The sequence below is a fragment of the Bombus pyrosoma genome, linkage group LG16, assembly GCF_014825855.1.
Source record: "Bombus pyrosoma isolate SC7728 linkage group LG16, ASM1482585v1, whole genome shotgun sequence".
In the NCBI taxonomy this organism is placed as follows: domain Eukaryota; kingdom Metazoa; phylum Arthropoda; class Insecta; order Hymenoptera; family Apidae; genus Bombus; species Bombus pyrosoma.
In genome coordinates, this window is record NC_057785.1 from 6,848,817 (window position 1) to 6,867,625 (window position 18,809).

At 37.7% G+C, this 18,809-nt stretch overlaps 1 protein-coding gene across 14 annotated transcripts in view; it reads left to right on the top strand.

Annotated features, from left to right (window-relative positions):
* LOC122576262 (cAMP-specific 3',5'-cyclic phosphodiesterase-like) overlaps positions 1-18,809 on the top strand; it is a 357,163-nt gene that overhangs the window by 214,734 nt on the left and 123,620 nt on the right. The window contains exon 1 of one of the 14 annotated variants that reach the window (XM_043746300.1): positions 8,153-8,339. The exons of the other annotated variants lie outside the window; for them this stretch is intronic. Coding sequence (XP_043602235.1) covers positions 8,254-8,339 — 86 coding nt within the window. The 5' untranslated portion in view covers positions 8,153-8,253. Of the gene's footprint in view, positions 1-8,152; positions 8,340-18,809 lie in introns of those variants that run through there. 14 annotated transcript variants of the gene reach the window in all.

An 18,809-nucleotide genomic window follows, 5' to 3' on the forward strand; every position in this document is an offset into this window, starting at 1 on the left:
AGTAACTCGAGTTAAATTGTCGACTCGATAGCTTTCTACTCGTCCTATGGTTTCCCACGGTACACGCCTGATGTACGTTCATGTGCATTCCGTGACGTTCCTAGGGAATTTTGTTCTTAGAAACGTAAATGCATTTAAGTCAAACTCGATCAGATCGTTGAATACCTTCCTTGAATTTTTCTATGGCGTATAGCATGGAAGTCGTACCAAAATTCAGAAAATTCATTCAACTATTGAAATTTATGTTTAATTAGATATATAAGGTTTATTTTTTAATTATAAATTATACTACAATCGATTTAACTGTAAATAAATTTACGTAAGGAATTTAATCCATAGAAAAATCTGTCGAATTTTGGGGACATTAAATTCGCAGAATTATGAGAGGGAATATTTTAATAAAACATAGAAAATTCATATTCATGACATCTTTGGGAATGAGAAATGGATATGAATTTGTGGAATCAGTCTGTAAAATTAATCATAAAATTAATTATAACGACTATAATTTATCGAATAAATTCATAATTTTCTGACGGAACAGAAGACGATAATGAGTGGCCAGAACCTGTAAAGTAATAATTCACGAAACGTCTATTGGAAATCGTTCGCAGGAGCTATAACTCATCTGAAATATCTTGATAAATCACTTTGTCTCTAAATTCCTAAGTGATGCACTTACATCAATTCATATTCTATATTTCACGTCATAAAATACCAATCCCTCGTTATGTGTCGCTTTCTCTGTATAACTCGAGAAATTACCGTAATGAAGGCGGAATGTAAGAAGAAGAAATGGTCTTAATGGCGGTTGGATACACCAGGTGGCGTCAGGGTATTGTTAACCTTTAGCTTTTCCCGCGTAACACGGCCAGCATGATTTCTTCCGTGATACTAATAGTTAGCGTGCGTAGAGTCAATATTGCAACTGAAATCGTTGACGTAGGTAACCTACCACCTTCGCCTCGTTTTCTGTCCACGGTGTTTGTAACCATGACACACCGTGTTCGTTACGCGGGTCATGGTTTCCCACCTATCACGTGCAACAGATCTAGTGATTTTTCTGTTCTTCCCAACATAACGTCGTTTCTCGCGTGTCTGAATTAAAACATGTTTAATGATAGAAAACACGAGGAAGATTTATTGTCTTGTGGGTTTTAGGAACCGTGTAGAGAAGATTAGATAGTTTTCCCGGTAATCGATAGATGGAGCGCGTTTACGGAAGGAGTTTAGTTTAGAGGTTATTACCGAGTTACACGTTAATTGGGATAATTTTGTTAGGAATTTGAATGTCGAATAGTTGCACTTTGTTGTTTGAATAATTAGTTAATTTAGCGTTTAGTGGTTGGTTACATGAATATATGGTTATCTGGATTATTATGTTCTCCGTTAGGTATTTGATTGTTTAATATTGGTAACCACGGAATTCTTTAAATATTCGATTACTCGAGGGGGCCAGTATTTGGATATCGATTACTCGGACGTTTGGCTATTTAAATGATCAAATATTTGAAAATCCTCTTACTTCAGTTCTTTAGCCTTTTTGCGTATTCGAATTTAGATATTTTATTATATTTTATTGTTTAAATATCCTCATATTTCAACATCTCTTATCTAAATACACATTTCGTGCATGGATTTCACTGTTGGACATGGAGAATAGATGGAACAGAATCTTCATTGCAAAGTTCTTCTATTATTTCGTTAGTTGAAAGACCACAGCATCCGCTCGGAGGGTCACGGTACTGCCGCCGCATTCTCCCATCTTTCCATTGATTTTGAACACCGTGGGTGTGTCACTGAACACGTGGTTCCTCAGAGTACGCTAGGAAATGTTCAACCTATTTTGTTCGATGGAACCTAGTTTTGGTAATTTGTACGTCAGCTCGAAATTTACGACCGATTATTGTTTTTTTTTTATTATTAAAGTATTGAAGTATTAAGATTATTAAAGTGTTTGTTCATTATTAAGTAAAATCAATATTCTAGAAAATTACATGAAACGAATATTAAAGAAGCTTATTCAGTAAAATGTAGTAAAACCTAATTTTTCATCCCACTGTATAACGATGTTGCATGAGCGTTAGAAAGAAGACAAAGAGATTTTTTGTATAAATTGGAAGTTCCAAGAACACGTATAACAAATAACGAATAATAATCAATAGAAATGTACTATGCGACAAAGGGCTCGGCTGTGAACCCAATAGAATTTTGCTAAACGTAACTCTAAGCAAGTCAAACGAAATAGGAACAAAACAGGTGGAAGTTCTCGTGAAACGAGCAAGCTCCTTGAAACTTCCCCTTTCGAATATTGTATGCGCCTAACTTTCATTTACGCGCGTTTCTACAATTCTCGGTGTTGACCATGTTGCACTGGTACCTCGCTTGCATCGTAAGCCTAACGAAAGCAAGAAATTATAGAAAGAAAATTCGCGCCACGAATACGATTATTATAATTTTATTATTTTCTGGTATTATAATTTTCGTTTATTTTTCGTCTGCCCTGAGTAATAGATGTTTCATTTCTACTGAAGGATTTTTATCAATTTTTATTAAGACGTTTGACAAAAATAATTAGATTCCACGGACTTCAATTTCGTGTAAAACCACTGCATCCCAAATTTTAGCCGCCGACTGTTCGATTCAGAAAAACCACCCTACATCTCGGCTGATTTTTCAATTTTCTCTAAAGAGCTTGCAGTCTAAATTCAACAAGATTTCAAAATGTATCTCCAATTAGTAAAAAAGAAACACCCCTCGTTTCAGCGAACTTCCAATTTCTATCAGAAAAATTATCTGCGCACTAAAATTGCACTAAATACCTCAGGGTATCTGTACGGTTCACGAGTACCATCCTTCGTTTCAATAAACTTTTCGGCTTCCAAAAATCCAGCACTTCCATATTCGAGAAAATACGAAACTCACAATTTACAAAGAAGATTCTTTGCTTCGACAGACTTGCTGCTACAGAGACAGTACTTGCATGAAAATCTCAAGAAAACCTCCACTTTCTTTCTTCGATCTCCTTATAATCCCGCCAAACCACCCATTTTTACTCTCACCCTTTAGGAAGCAACCAAGAAAACGTGGAGGGAAGATCAAGGAACAGAAAGCTTTCCGAAACCTCTTCCTTCCAGAAGATAGCTGTAACGAGTCGCTGAGAATCGATTCCCAAGCCGCAAAAATCAACCTTCCTTTCGATAGATTTCAATCTACCGCAATGGCTTCTACGTGCATCCAAATTTCAAGGAAACCTCCAGCTTCACCTTTAATCTTCCCTCCCAAACACCGTTTTTAGTCTCATCCCTTATGAAGCAGCCTCCAAGGTAAAGCGGAAGCAAAGTCGAGAACCGGGAGGCTGTCCGACCTGAGGTTTTTCCTCCCACAAGTTACAGTCGTGCTGGAAATTGCAACAAATCGATAAAAGTCTATTCTGAATTCACAAAAGCCAACTCCCCGCTCTTTTTATTCTCGCCACTTACGAAACAACCAAGGGAACGCGAAGACAAAATCGAGAAACAGCAGGTTTCAGATCCGGTAGACCTAGAGATCTACCCTTGGTCCATAAATATCAGCCTTCCATTCAAAAGACTTAAATTTCCTACCAGAGTCTCGTATATGCATGCAAATGTCAGCGAAACTTTCTTTCTTCGCTGTTTTTTCTTCTGAACCCTTACGAGGCAACCTTGAAGGCAACACGGAAGCAAACTCGAGAACCAAAAGACCTCGCGACCCGTGGCTCGGCCTCGCCAGGAGGCAGAGAACGTGCAGCTCTCCTCCCGGGCGTCTCAACGATCCCACCCCCTCCCTAATAACGGCGTGGTCGTTTTCGGCGGCTTGGAGGCGCTGCCATCGCCTTTTTCTCTCTCGCTCTGTTCAACGCGAATCTCCACCCTCTCCCCTCGCCAGCACATCATCCCCTTGGAAGTTTACATTTTCGCGGGCACGTTGCTGGTAGCCGCGTCTCTCCATCCTTGCGCGTCGCTTCCGCCCTCTCCATCCTGTTCTCCAGAGTTTAGCCAGTTTCCACTGACGATCTTCCACCCTCCGTGTCGAACAATCGCGAATTCCTCGCCCTTGACCGTGTTTGACAGTCGTCTGTTCCGTGGTTGGTAGTGTGGCTGGTGTTTAGGGGTGTCTGGACCACAGTGCGTCACGTGAGTCGCTTTTTTTCGACGCGTTCCAGGGCTGGAAGGGATGAAAAGTGTCCACGTGCTGACTCTCCGATGACAGTGACAGTGTAGATGTGGATTTCCAGGGATTTGAAATTGGAAATTGAAGGTCGACGTTCATGCATGAGTTTGATGAAAGGAACTTTGCTGATAGATCGGATATATGGTGAACTTCAGGCGACCAATCGACCGTTTGAATTTGCTGGTGGGTTTGGTGGGTCGTGGCGATGATCCTGGCGCTGGGTCAACGAATCTTACGAGAAATTGCAGATGGAGATTGACGAAGAATTTTGATTCTAACGACGAATGGAGTCTGTGGTGGATCTAAGACGAGGAATCGCCAGTTCGAGTTTGATAGTGACACGAGTCTTACAACTTGAGAGTTGATGAACAAGTTTCGAGAGATTCTTCGCAGATAATGCGAATCTCTGATGGATTTGAAACAAGCAACCGTTGTTTCGAATGGACAATTTGGGTTTCATGATGAATTTGAAACGCCTCGATGATGATCCAAATTTCAATGCAAGATTAATAAACCTTATGAATAATTAAAGATTGAAATCGACGAACAAGTGTGAAGCAAGAGGCTCGAATGATAAATCAATCTACAACCAACTGTCCACTTCAACTTGACGATAAATCGAAAAGGGGATGATAGGAATCGAAGGAAGAAATTCTAACGATGAATCGCGTCTGTAAATTGTTATTTAATAAATGTAGATTTCGTCTGCGTTGCCATTTGCATTTCAGTTTTCATTTGAAGGTGAAGAAATGAAGATGGGACAAGGGTCGAAGCGTGTTGCAAGGGAGGGGGGCGGGTTTAGTTTCTAACGGTGGCTTTTCATAGCGGTGAGTTGAGAAGAGGTGAATTTTCGAAGGGAATCGAGTGTCGAGGGTGGAAGTGAAATATATTCGGATGGGGTGAAGATAAGACTCTGGTGGGTTGATGTGTTAGGGTGGGTGACTCTGAATTTGAAATACCCGATTGGTGTTTGGTTATGGGGGATTGAAAATTGAGATCGATCCTTGGCAGACTGATAAGGAAGTGAAGCAGTGTTTGGTTATGGAGGATTGAATATTGAAGATGACGGAACAGATCCTGCTGATAAACTAAATTTGTGCTGGATTTATGGCGTGGAATGGTCAATTTCAGGCTTATGGTTAAACTAGGAAAATCTCGACGATGAATCTCTTAGGATGCTGGAAATTAAAGTTTTCACGGATAAGTTTCAAAGCAGAGATTCCAACAAATGATGAAATTGATAAATTAAGATCCATGATGAACGAGAAATAAGAAATTGAATTTTCTGCTGAATTTTGGACAACCTCGTAGTAGTTCAGATTCTAATTCCAAGTTAACGAACATTAGAAAATAAATTGAAGATTGAAATCTTGGTAGATGTTCAACAATAATTTGAATGTCTGATGAATTTGAGACAATGAATGGCCATCCAGGCTGAGAAATTTGAAGTCAGTTTTTGAAAATACTTTGTCATTCGGAGCTCAATGCTAAATTAAAGCGTGTTGCGAGAAATTAAACATCGAAGTTCACAGGAAGAGATTCCAGTAATAAGTTTAGCCTCTGAATTAACGTTAAGATAGCAGATTGCTATTTGAGAGCAGAGATTTGAATTTGATGGTTAATTTAGAAGGGCTTGGTGATTTACATTCTAATGTTAAGTTAATGAATCCTGAATGGGTCCAACGTGTCTAACGTAGAATTAATTTAGAGCGATTGAAATTTCAATGCAACACCTATTTCAATGGCTCTTTAATGCTAGCAATTGTAGCAATTAGTGAGTTTTTAACGAATTCCAAATGGTGCCAATTAATTGAAGTAATAATACGAGATTTAATTTCGAGGATTAGAAATTTGAGAAGGATTTTCAGCAGAATACTTGTTTGCACGAATCTTCGATTTCACGTAAATGGATTAAACCAGTGTACAATACGTTATTTAGCGTCAGGAATTAATTGAAGCAACGAGTCTGCAGTTAACACTGGAATCTCGAGTGAAACTTGAGAGTAATTTTCGGCAGAATATTTTTTTAACAATGTCTAAGAAGGCCTAGAGTTTTATTATAGCGAATTTTCATTGAATAATAATTAAGTGCAACGATTACTAGAGAAGAAAATATATTTCTTAATATCGATAAAATATATCTGCATATAATTCTAAAGATATAGGGAAAATTTCTGTAAGAGAATAGCAATTATTAACGTTAAAAACCAACGAAGACATCAACTCTGTAGTCAGTTGTCAAAATTCAAGAAGAATTGCACAAGAATCTAAATTTTCCAATCATCGACAAGATGAAAGCAAAATAGTCAATGAAGCTGCTCCAAAGCTTTAAAAAAGGTTTTGAACAAGTCCAGAAACTTCTTCCATTGATCAATCATTGCCAAATACCAATTAACGTCAACGATTAACAAGAACATCGAGCCTGTAATCACTCGACGAAATTCAAGAAAAATCGCAGAAAAATCCCGGTTTTCCGATAGTCGACGTAATCACCAATAAACTCAACGAAGATTTTCCGGGAGTTTGAAGAAAGCCGTGAGCAGATCCTCAAATAGTAATCTCCCCTAATACCAACTTTTCATCTTAATGCTAATTGATGACGTTAGTACTAATTAATCGAGGCAGCAGATCCTCAAATAATCCCATAGAAGCTACGTTGAAGGGAGAGTTTGAGCCGAACATCGACGCAGACAGGTTACCTTTTCGAGATCCATCTTGGTCACGCCACGAAAAGGATCAGCAGGACTCTGTGAATTGGAAGGATCTCGCGTGTAATCCGACAATCTTGCTGAAAGCTCGTGAGGTCGAGTGTACGTCGCTGGAAAATACAGTTTCCCCCCGGCCCTTTCTCATCGCTTCTTTTCCATTCGTTTCACCCGTCGTTCGTGTTTCCCGGTGTTGGAAAACCTCGACAAAATTAACATCCGGATAATTGAAGCTGAAGAGGCCACGCTAATTAGCCACTTAATTCCACTCGATTCGTACTGTAATTTCGGGCGAAAGAAAAATGGGACAATAGTGGTGCACCGATGATATATTTAAGAGATTATTTCGAGGAGGAAATTTGGAAAAGAGTAGCGGCAAATCGAGGGAATCTCGATCACCTGAAACTGAAATCTTTTAGCGAAATAGGAAATTATCGAGGAAATAGAAGATAGATGAACGATATGTTCGAGAAGAAACTCGGACGTTGATGAAATTGAATTAATATTCGACAGATTTTTGATGGAATTTGAAAATTTGAAAATTTACGAAATATAAATCTAGAGAAATCTGATTAAAACTGAGGTATAAGGAAATATCGATCTTTTTTAACGGAGAACGAATTCGGAAGTTTATAAAAATTAATCGGAGAATTTCGCAAGAATGTTCAACGAAACGAAGAAAATTGATCCGAAGGAAATCGACGTACGAAGAAAGACAGAGCGTTCCTTAGAAGCGTAGCTAGCTCTAGTCACAAAAAGGAAGCAATTCAATCGCATTGTAACGAATATTAACGATAGTTAAGAAAAGTGAAATTGCGCTAAGAACAGTTCCCACAAGATGTTATCGTACCGAAGCTACTTACCTTATCGTTACACTTAGTTCAACCGGGACCCAACATGACCAAACGAATAACCACAACAATAAGTCATCTGCGTCGCTTCTGTCGAACTTTTTAAATAACCTTCGTACAGTGTTCCACCTTAGTCGTAAGCAAATATTTCCTAAAAATACTCGCCAGGACCAAGAAACTTGTCAGCATAAATCAGACTTAGACCTAAAGCCAATTAACCTCCAGTTAATCGGAACAACGAATATTCGAGTCGATCATCGAACGAATGAAGAATCTTTAAAAGTCTCGTCGTTGAAGACATCGTTATACGATCGAACGCTGGGGTCCGAAGAAGAAAACTGAGAAATTCTGCTCGTGCTTCTGGCCAAATTGTGAGAATGCATGGTCACTGGGCGTCGAAGAAGAGGAAGAATATTCGTGTCGAGAAATTGTTAAATGTTTGGTTGTTGGAACGTGACGTAGACTTCTGGAAGAGGTGAAGCCAAAAAGCTTGGCTACGGAGGATGGGTCAGGACTGGTGTGCACGTAGAAGGAAACGTTCCAGCAGCGGTTGCTGCCCCTGTGGGCCACGTGTTCATCCCTCAAGTAGGTTAGTGAGAGACAGACCTAGACCTTTGGTGTCTGTGAATGTGTTTGACACTCCTGTCAACGGTCCAAGTGTGAAATTAGTAACATGTTTGATATTTTGGATAATCGTTCGAAGAAATGTCAGCCATTAGCAAAGATTTATCGGCATATTTGCGGTTACATTGGTTGGTTGCGAACTTCTCAGGCATTTTACATTGGGATTTTAGGATTCGCTTCTCGGATGAGAATAGAACTTAGGTTTCAGGTGTTGCGACACACGCTTTGCACGATCATGTTCGAGACTTAATAATTGTATTTCAGGTGGATAGGGATTTGGTTGTAAAATTAAACAGAAGCAGTGGAATTTATTTCCTAAAATGTACAACGATGGATTTGGCTTTTTAAACGATCAGATCAATATCCGAATTTATTCTTCGCGCAGATTAAAACGTAGATTAAAAGATTTAGTATGAATTATTTAATGGAAAGATAAAAGGGGGGGATTAAATATTCAGAAACTTCGTATGTGTGTGTGTGTGTGTGTGTTTTTTTAAGATGGTCAGAACATCGTACCTCGTCTTTAAAACGACAGAATCAATTATTGTTCGAAATGGATTGTCATCAATTTTTCAAGACCCTTCGAGATTGGGATTTATTTTTTGAAGTAAATGAGCATTTGAAGCTTGCTTATAAAGGTCAAGCAGCTTTCACAGTCGATGATAACGCGTCCTGATAAATGGAAGGGAATTTCGAGGATTCTTTTCGTCTGTTCGTTAAGCTTAGGTATTTTATGAATAATCGTCGAGACAAATGGCTCCTTAGAAATCTATGGTCCATGAAACTTGGTCGAGTAACCGACGTTTAAAAAATATTCAAAGCGAAAGAAATCTCAGGCATCTATCTAAACTTTGATTTTCGTTTTCCCTGTTCCTGCGATGATTAATCGCTGACAGTTATCATGTTGAACATTTTCACACAGTTAGAATCCGAAGCTAGTTGACGCTGAATTATGAATTACAGTCAGTTCGTGACAGGTTGTTGCTTTTTTTTACTTTTTTGTTGAGAATGTCACGACAATTCCAACGTGAGATGCACGGAAGTGATAAACGAGTAAAGCTCAATCGGAAATGGTCTCAAAGTAGTGAAAAAAAAAAAATGAAGTTATCCAGTGGACAAATTGTTTCCCTTTCTCCTGTTAACACGCGTTTTCTTTCAACTTTGAATCAACTTAGGCTTCCAATCTTCTCTCCTTTTCCTTTTGAGCTATGTTACGTGAATCGTATCTTGAGCAAAATTCCTATAAAACCAATGAAACTGGAAAGATCGTGTACAATCGTTAAACAATAAAAGCATCGCAAAGTTTCGAAATATTTCACTGAAGAATCCCTCTGAATCGAATTATCAATTATCACTTTCCTGAACTTTGCCTATTTGCTGAAATCTATTCGCGAAAAGGCGTGCAAAGGTTGATCAGGTTCACGATTAAACGTGAATTGACGATCGTAAGCGCAGATCGTCCTCACTGTCTTGCTCTGTGGCTGCTGGAAATTCTCTGGAATATTATTTCCTGGAATCGTGACGCCTCGTTAGAGAAGTGCCATGATATTCGTGAGCAGAATCGTTCATGAGCTTTGCTTATTTCACGATGATCCTTTAATTCTTGGAATTTCGTCGCGAATTCTAGGCCACCGTATTCCGCAAACGAATGTCGTTCGTTCAATTCTCTCAATTTCCGATCTCCAAGAAATATATCGTCCAGCTTCTCTCCACTTTTCTCGCCTTGTTCTAAATTCATTTCCTTGGTTTGGTGAATTTTAAATATTCTCTCCTTATGCAAATATTATTCCTACGAAAATAGTATATCGTATACTCCGATGCATAATATGCGTGATCATCTGATATAAAACGATATACTGTGCGCAATTTTTGTTATTAAAAATAAAAGAATACTCTGTTCTTCGAACAAAAATGTGCCGCTTCGTTCAATAAGGACAGAGAATTTTAATTAATTAAATTACTTTAATAATAAATCGAGCTTCTTCTTTAAGCCAAAATTTCCAACTATTGTATGGAAAAGGAAGTGGAATAGTTGTTCCGATTCTTCGCCCAAAATTTGTTTCCTTTTAAGAAAAATTACTCGCTGGCTTGCGCTTTCACGTTGCAAAGTCAATCGTCGCTCCTTTGAATTCGCGAAATGTGTTACGAACGCGGAAAGTCTCGCCAACTTCTTCTAAATTCGATATTCGCTTTGTTCTATGGAAAAAAAAGAAAGAAGAAAAGAAAAATTCGAAATAAATCTCTCAGCTCGTAGATGAAAAGTACGTAGACTATTAATTTCTCCCGTTGACCTTGGCATTTTCTGTAACCAGCGAGTAGAAGCGAAGTAGAATGAGGCGGTACGCGGTCAGACAACTATTTCCCTCCTGCATTCCCATTTTCATTCTTGTTTAGATATTAGAATGTTCTTCGGATATCTGATCTGCAATAAATAACAGAAATAATTCTATCTTTCTTTCATTTTCAACTGGTTCGTTTACTTTTATAAAATATTTTAAACGTTAGTATTTTATCCGCGACAAATAGTTTCTATTTTTCTTTGATCTAACGTTGTCTGCAATCTTTTAAAAATCAATGTCCTTTTGCTAATTTGCTTCCTTTCTGGAATCTTTCATACGATATTTTATATGGAAAAATGTATATTGTTGTTTACTTTGCAGGATAATTTTTTGTCCCTTTCATGGTGATAAATTGTCGGGTAAATTATTCTTCAAATATGAATTGGGAATAAATTGTTAATGACAAAGGTATACAGGTTCTTCAGAAATAAAATGTCGAAGTTGCGATAAATAATTTTCAAAAATATTGGAATACATCGTGCCGGATTTCTGTCGTCATAAATTCTCATTGGAAAAAGTTTTACGAAAATGAAAAGGGTATGTTGATGTTAAAATTATTGGTAGTCCAAGGAAAATGAATTCTGCACAATCGTTAGAAATCTGTCATTCTGTTTTCTGCCATCGAAATATTTTTCATTCGCGAAATATTTCACATTCATAAAACAATTAATAATTTATGTCGATGGAGAAGCAAATTTGAATTTAATCGTTTAAAACCGCCTTCAATTCAATTCAATGATTCAGTTAGGATGAAAGCGAAACTGGACCTCTGTTGAACCAACTTACAAATATTTCATTAAAACTTTCATTATTAAAATTTCCACCTCGCCGTTGGAGTGCTGCAAACAATCGTGTGAAACGAGATGGCAGAAAATTCTAATTAACCAGCAGCAAACTTGCGAAAATTGTTATTTCGCCATTCGAGATCTTCTCGTGTGGTTAAAAGGAGAGAAGAAAAATGCTCGCGTCGACGACCATTCGTGTTCCAAAAAATCTGAGCAAGTAAATCTCGAGAAGAAGGCACGAAATGAGATTGTAAGTTGTGAAAATGAAACATCAGCACTGAAGAGAGAGAGAGAGAGAGAGAGAGAGAGAGAGAGAGAGAGAGAGAGAGAGGGAGGGAGGGCGGGGCGGGGCGGGGGAGAGAGAGTAACTGTTGCAGTTTATGAAAGAAAATGAGAAATCGTGGATCTCGCGTTCAGATCCTTGTTCGAAGAAAGTTACTGAAATTGGAAGCTTGAAAAGGAAACTGAAGGAATGCTCGTTAATTGAATTTAATCTCAGCTGTGCGTCGTACTTTCGATGAAAGAGAAATAGGGAAAATGTCATTTTTAGAAAACTGCTTTCCTTCGCAGCTTTCCACCACCGTCTGGATATTATTATTCTTTGTCGTTTTATTGGTCGGTTTAACGGCGAACGTGAGGATACATAATGCGATGTTCTGTCATTTATTTAGCTTTCTGTGATTTTTCAAAATGCCACGAAATTTTCCTTCTTCTTTTCTTACTTTCTACTATTTTATTTCGCTCGTTTTTACGGTTTTCACAGTACGCAATTTTTCATCAAGTGTCGCGGACATTAATCTTAACAATTAAGTTCTTCGCGTGTAATCTAAGGAAGAAAGGAGCGCGTTCTTTCAAATTTCGGAACAAAATCTCCCTTTAACGGGAATTACACGAAAATTTTGGTAATGTTCCTCATTGGCAATTCACATTTTCGCTCTAAATAATTCTTAACAGAATAGTTTCAGCATTTACAAAAAAGATTACCGACTCTCTTAATAATCGAATTCATCCAAAAAAAAAAGAATAAAAATTTCTAAACTTTCCAAACCTTCCTGCAAATCAAACGAAATAATCTCCTCGATGAAAAACCAAATGGAAGTGATAGAAAAACATCGTGAAAATTCTCCTCAAAATCCAGAATATTTTTCCAGGATAAATAATTTTAGTAAAATATAAGGAATATCTTGAAAAAGATTGATGTTTTGAAATGTAAATCGAAAAAGAGCGACTCACGCGACCGGAAATTGATGTTTTCGAGGATGAATAGGGCGAACGGTTAGAAGATCGATTGTCACGCGCGATTTAAGGCGTGTACAGCTTTTTCTTCGCCGTTCTTTTGGAATTTTTCTAGGGCGTTGAGTTTATCTCTTGACATGCTTGCGGCGAAAATTAATTAAGCAACGGGATTAATGAACACCGGGGACATCGTTGAATTTTTCTTTCGCGCAACCCGCTTGATAGCGTGCCGCCGAAACTAATTTACTAGAAAATAAACAATATTCAAGAAGTTGAACGATTTCGATGGAAAATCCAAGTGAGCGAAGAAAGAGAAAAGGGAAGTTTATTTTTATCGAATAGAAATTTTGTCCACTTTTTGTAATACGTGGCTCGATGTTACATGGAAAATCACCTTTGCATTTCTGAATGTGTCATTTGGTTGGTTTTTTGCTGGCAACGAAAATGGAGAAAAATGATCTGAGTAATTTCAGCAGAGTTTTTTTCTTTTTTCTTTTTTCTTTTTTTTTTGTCGATCTAACACGCGAAGAGAAAAGCAGCGTTGAATATGCACTTTATCGACTGGAATTTTATTCGCAATCGTTTCCTCAGATATATGGCAAACAAGATGATAAACGACACGATCTTTGAAACGTTAAATGTCATTGCCATAAACACGCTAAAGGGTGCTAAAATATTACTTGCGTTACTCAAGTGCTTTTTCATGCTATTTCAGTTTAAGCTGTATACATTAAACACGATTCTTCTCATCAAAAATTTAACAGCATTCCATTCCGCACATAGAAATGTCTCGTTTGACTCGATAGAATAGAAACGATAGAATTCTTCCTCAGTAAATCAAGTATCCCTGGCTAAAGAGAGCGACAGTAGAATAAGTCGATATAAGTCAGACGCTCGGATGATTCTCCAAACTTCTTCGTAAATACGGACAATTATTTTTGGGCAGTGACGGTGGATGGTTAAAAAGACGTAAAACGAGCTGACTTATAATTTATAAAATCATAAATCTACTTAGCAAAATGAATTTTCTAACGCTTTGAAAGGTAACAAGATAAACTGGTAGCATTGTTGCATATGTCGTAATTTCTAACTCGTTAAATTTTATTAGTACAGTCGGTTGAATTAATGGAAGAAGCCTGAATATTAAAGTGTTCAAAATTTACACGATTCTAGCGATTTCGACGATCCACGACAATGAGAAAACATTATGTTCGGAAAGTATGAACGTCGCATCGTTAGTAACAATTCGTGAATGTGAAATTTTATGACAGAAAAATAACAATGATACAATGTTTGGGATGATTTGCAAGGCTGACGAACAATCGAAAGTTGAGCCGAGCCTGGCGCGAATTTTACGAACGAAAACTGTAATGGGAGACTGAAATAGGAGGAAGAAAAGTCGATAAAAGGAACGTTGTTGGCGGAAGAGTCTCGCATCTCCTGGTCCACTCGAGTCGATTCGAACAGTTCTGTTCAATTTTTACTCCCCTCCACTCTCCTTTCTTGTTTGCTTGGATTCATCCATTCGCGAGCAAACTCTCGATCGACGTTTGCGAAAAAAATGTGCGTTTCGATGTTATTTGCACATTTTAAAAATCTCCTGAGATTCCGTGGTTTCCTCGACAAAAAAATTCCATTGAGAATATTTTGCAGATTTTGCAAATATATCGTGCCACGATATAAAAAAATATTATTAAATTATGAATTATATTTATTTCACTTTTGACCAATATACCACACAAAGGTATAAATTAATTTAAAATGTTTGCATAATATCACCTCTGGTTAAAAATAATTTCCTAAAACACGATCGTACTGTTTCCAACAAAATTCTCACTCTCAAATATCAATATCGCATCCCCACCGCGCGACTCAAGGCAAGATAATTGCCCGTTACCGAAAAAATCTAGTTTCGCCTGGCAACTGCAATCCGCGTCACGTCTCTCGAGAAATCGTGAGAGGGAGCGAGACGATGAAACGCGATGGGAAGGAGAGAAGAGTAGGGGAGTGGGGAGAATGCTGAAATATCGTCGACTAATCAAAAATTTAATTAATAGACCGCGGGAGCCGGCTATTACAGATATTTCCTCGACTCGCTACCCCCCACCACTGTTACAAGCGTAGCTTCTATCCCCACCATTGGTCGAACTGATCGATGCCGTGGTGTTGGAGGCTGGCTGGGGCCAGTGACGTAATCAACAACCTCTAGCCCCCTGGTTTGACGTCACCGATGCCCTGAAATGCGCGTGGCCAGGTGCGTATCAGGGAATCTCTGTAGCCGTCCCTCCGTGGCTCTGTTTCGACCACTTAACCCCCGACCCCTGAGACTCGCGCTCTTTTTCCCCTTCTTTCATCCTTTCCTTTTTCAATCGTCAGCCTTGCTCGCCTCGATCTCGCTCGTTCTGTGACGCGCGGCCGACCGGCGTATATACGTTCAGAATAGTGGAACGTGTCACGGCACGCTAATGCGAATGAGTTAAAACTAGCCAGCCAGCCATTAGGAGGTGTTAAGATGATTACTCGGGCTGTTTTGGTAGATGCGAGGAGCTTAAGTAGGTTGGTTTAGGAATTAGAACCAGGTGGGTTTTGGTTGCAGTGTAAATACTGTAAATACGCTTCATGAATTTCTGGTGGGTTAAAGCCAGATAGGCATCAGTGGCTGTTGGTGGCTGGGATGATAGCGGAAATCTCGGGATAGACGTGGAAAATTTGGTTAAGAGGTTTAGGTATTAGAATGGGGAGAACTTTGGTTGCCACTAGCTTCTGATAAGAGTAGTTTGGCTGCTGAAATAATTCTTAGGATCTGCTGAGTAGATGTGGAAAAATTGCTTAAGGGAGTTCGGAGTCGAAAGTGGATTTTCGAAAGATCTTTTTTCCAGCATGCTTTCGTAATCGATTTGGTCAACGAGAAGTTTAGTAGGGAGTTAATGTAAGGAGCTTCGGTAGGTGGCGCGAGATTACTTTGTGTTTGCTAAGCTGACGTGTTGCTTCGATAATAAAGTGGATTAAGGTTGTTTTGATATTGATGTTGTTTGTTATGTGCAGATCGTTTATTGAATGTTGATTTAGGGATTTTTATTAGACTATCGTCATGAAGTCTTTATTCTGTGTTAACACCGTTTTCTCCAATCTATATGGATTACCATCATTAATGCTACTGTTTGTCTTGTATAACAATATTGACGATGGTCAACAGTCGTTAATCTAGAAATTTTTTCAACCCTGACAGAAGCTGTTTGTTTTGCTTGATCTACTATTAAATTTGTTAACTTAAAGAGTTCTCTGCTAATATTATTTCAATGTTTGTTGATATTATCTTTCTTCAATTATTACAAATTATTACAAAGAAAGGTTTTAAAATGCTCAAGCGGTACATCTCACTGTAGAAACCTTCTTTATCAACACTTCTCCGTTTCCTACTTTATCTTCATAGTAATATTCAAAATCATACTTTATCAAAAGAGTGCTTGATTTACGATGTTCTTTTTATGAACGTTTCCTTTGCAACTTATTTGATCCCATTTTAAAACATCTTCATTTTACTGTCTTACTGAATCTTCGTTCATTAATCAAACCAATTAAGTATTCTTATTACAGGAAGACATTAGGACAGCAAAATTTCTTGTAACAGCTTCTCAAACTATTTACGAAGTATTATTATTTGTATTTTGCTAGTAAAGAAGTTTCTTCCTTCTTATCTTGGTACAGACACCTTATTTATAAGCGAGTTAAAGAAAAACGTGATCGTCTCGAAGGCAAAACTTTTGATTTATCGCTTCGCGTGCAGACGAAATGTAGGTCGCGCTGCCTCATTCGCTTCCTCCCCATCACTATGGGGCACCATTGTACTCTTCATTCGATAACACGCGGTTCTCTTTAGAAATTGCACGTCAAGTTCATAGTAGCTTCTTTTCTCCTAACGAAAGCAGACAATCGGGTTTAGAAAGAAGAAAATGTTTTATTTATTAATATCGATAAGAATTAAGCTAAGAAATAAGCTGCTTTTGCATGCAAATTCTTATATAATAGAGAATTTCTGCAATAATGAATTTCAATAAACATTAAATTTCCTCGAAATATATTTATACAATTTTCAATTGAAAAATATTTCGCTCTATAATAAAATGATAATTTTTGACAAAAATCATCCTAAATGCATATTTATCCCTTTCCACTCATTAAAGATTGCACGAGAAATACCGTTAAGGAAGGGAACCAACTCGCCAATCGTTAACAACTATTGATTTGCCCATTAAGTGACACCAATTTATCTACTGTATCACGCGGAACGCTCCAAATTACTAGTACAATGAAAAATGGAAGACACGGTTAGCTGTTGTGACGTTGATCGTGTGACACAATTTCCTTCCATTAAAATATTATTATTCAAACGCTGCTCCAACACGCTCTACGTATATAATGCGTGTCTAATGCATGTAGGCAATGTACATGTACACTATTATACTATTCAAAAATCAAATTTATTTCCCATTATAATTTTAATTGATTGCTACAATTGTTTCGACTATTTAAAATTTATTTCAAATTAAAATGATATTACTTTCAAGTGTTGAAGACGATTATAATATCAATTTATCAATTTTACCTACGAATGCTCGTACTAATATTTTCCAATAAGAAAATCTATTTTTTAGTAATATTCTTTCACATATATTGTATAGACATACGTATTTAAGTCTAACTGAGCTTTTGAACGGCAGCGTACGTGTATACGTACACACGTAGAATGAGGCGCCAGTGATAAACGTGTACGATGACGTGCAATAAAATAGTAACACGACGATTATTCGTGATGTATAGCTTGTATAATGAACGTAACATTTCGTACGAATAAATCGTCCGTCCGTTTATTTATGTCCACGCATGAATATTTCATAAAAAGGGACCTTTTGTTGAAAATACTCACAATTCGTGACCTGTAACGTTTTTCGAAGTGACACATTGCGTTGCTTGATGCTTGCTGGATTGCTCGCATGACTTGCTATTATTGCCTCTTCCCTTTGATCGCTAGAATAGTCATTCCAGTTATTTCGATGTATTAAAAAATTGGCAGAAATTATTATTTCAATTATAGAATTTAATGCATGTTTTATGACTTGTATGATCACTAGCGGACGATGTGTTTACTTGTTGCATGCAATATATTGTACACGTGATATAAATTTAACAGTGCAATAGGTAATAAGACAATTTGTTAATTACTTAACATGGATCTGTTTGATCTACGTTAAATTTTCTGTTTTACCCTATTGTATTATCGCCCTTATCTTGGAAATCTTCTTTTCCTGTTTTATCGATATTGTCGATAAATATGAAATTCGATTCGAATTTTTGCTAACATTCGTATAGCCACTATCGCGCTGTTATGACTCATTAATGTTTATTCATGAAACGAGGTATTAATCATGTGATTCATTCTTTGTTTCAGGTAAGTCGTTATTATGGTTGCATTAAGTACCGGCGCAGTTCCTTCCACGTGGTCATTTCGAGTTTACGTAAGCGGCGGTAATGGTGAGGACAAATTTTCAGTGTCAGTTAGTCGAGACCAGATGCCACTGTGGATCTCTTACGGATTTAAAGAAGCAAACTTTCCAATTTCCATATTTCCAAGTCACCAAAATTTTCCGAATTTCTCGATCCTCCAAACGTCATTTTCAATTTTTCAAATTTCTGTCCAAATAGCATATAATGTTTCTTATGCCTTTGATTCGAACAGACTAGAAGAGAAGGAAAACGTAGAATTCGTTTTTCTCGAGTAATACGAACTGAACAAGCGCTCGTACGCCAAACTATGTTTGCCAAACTATCGTCGACCACGATCAAATCTGATTTGCACACACACGAGATATCGTGTGACTGGTTACGAAAAAAGAATCGGTTTTGTGCAACACGCGGCCAACCGACTACCTTGGCTCGTTGATTGGCGTACGAAAAACTGCGCTCTTTATTCGGGAAAATGTAATTAAAAATGTTCCTTGTTTTGGACACCAATTCATATGGACAATTTGATCGCTTTTATTAAATATTCGAATAGAATGTATTTCTATTGAAAGA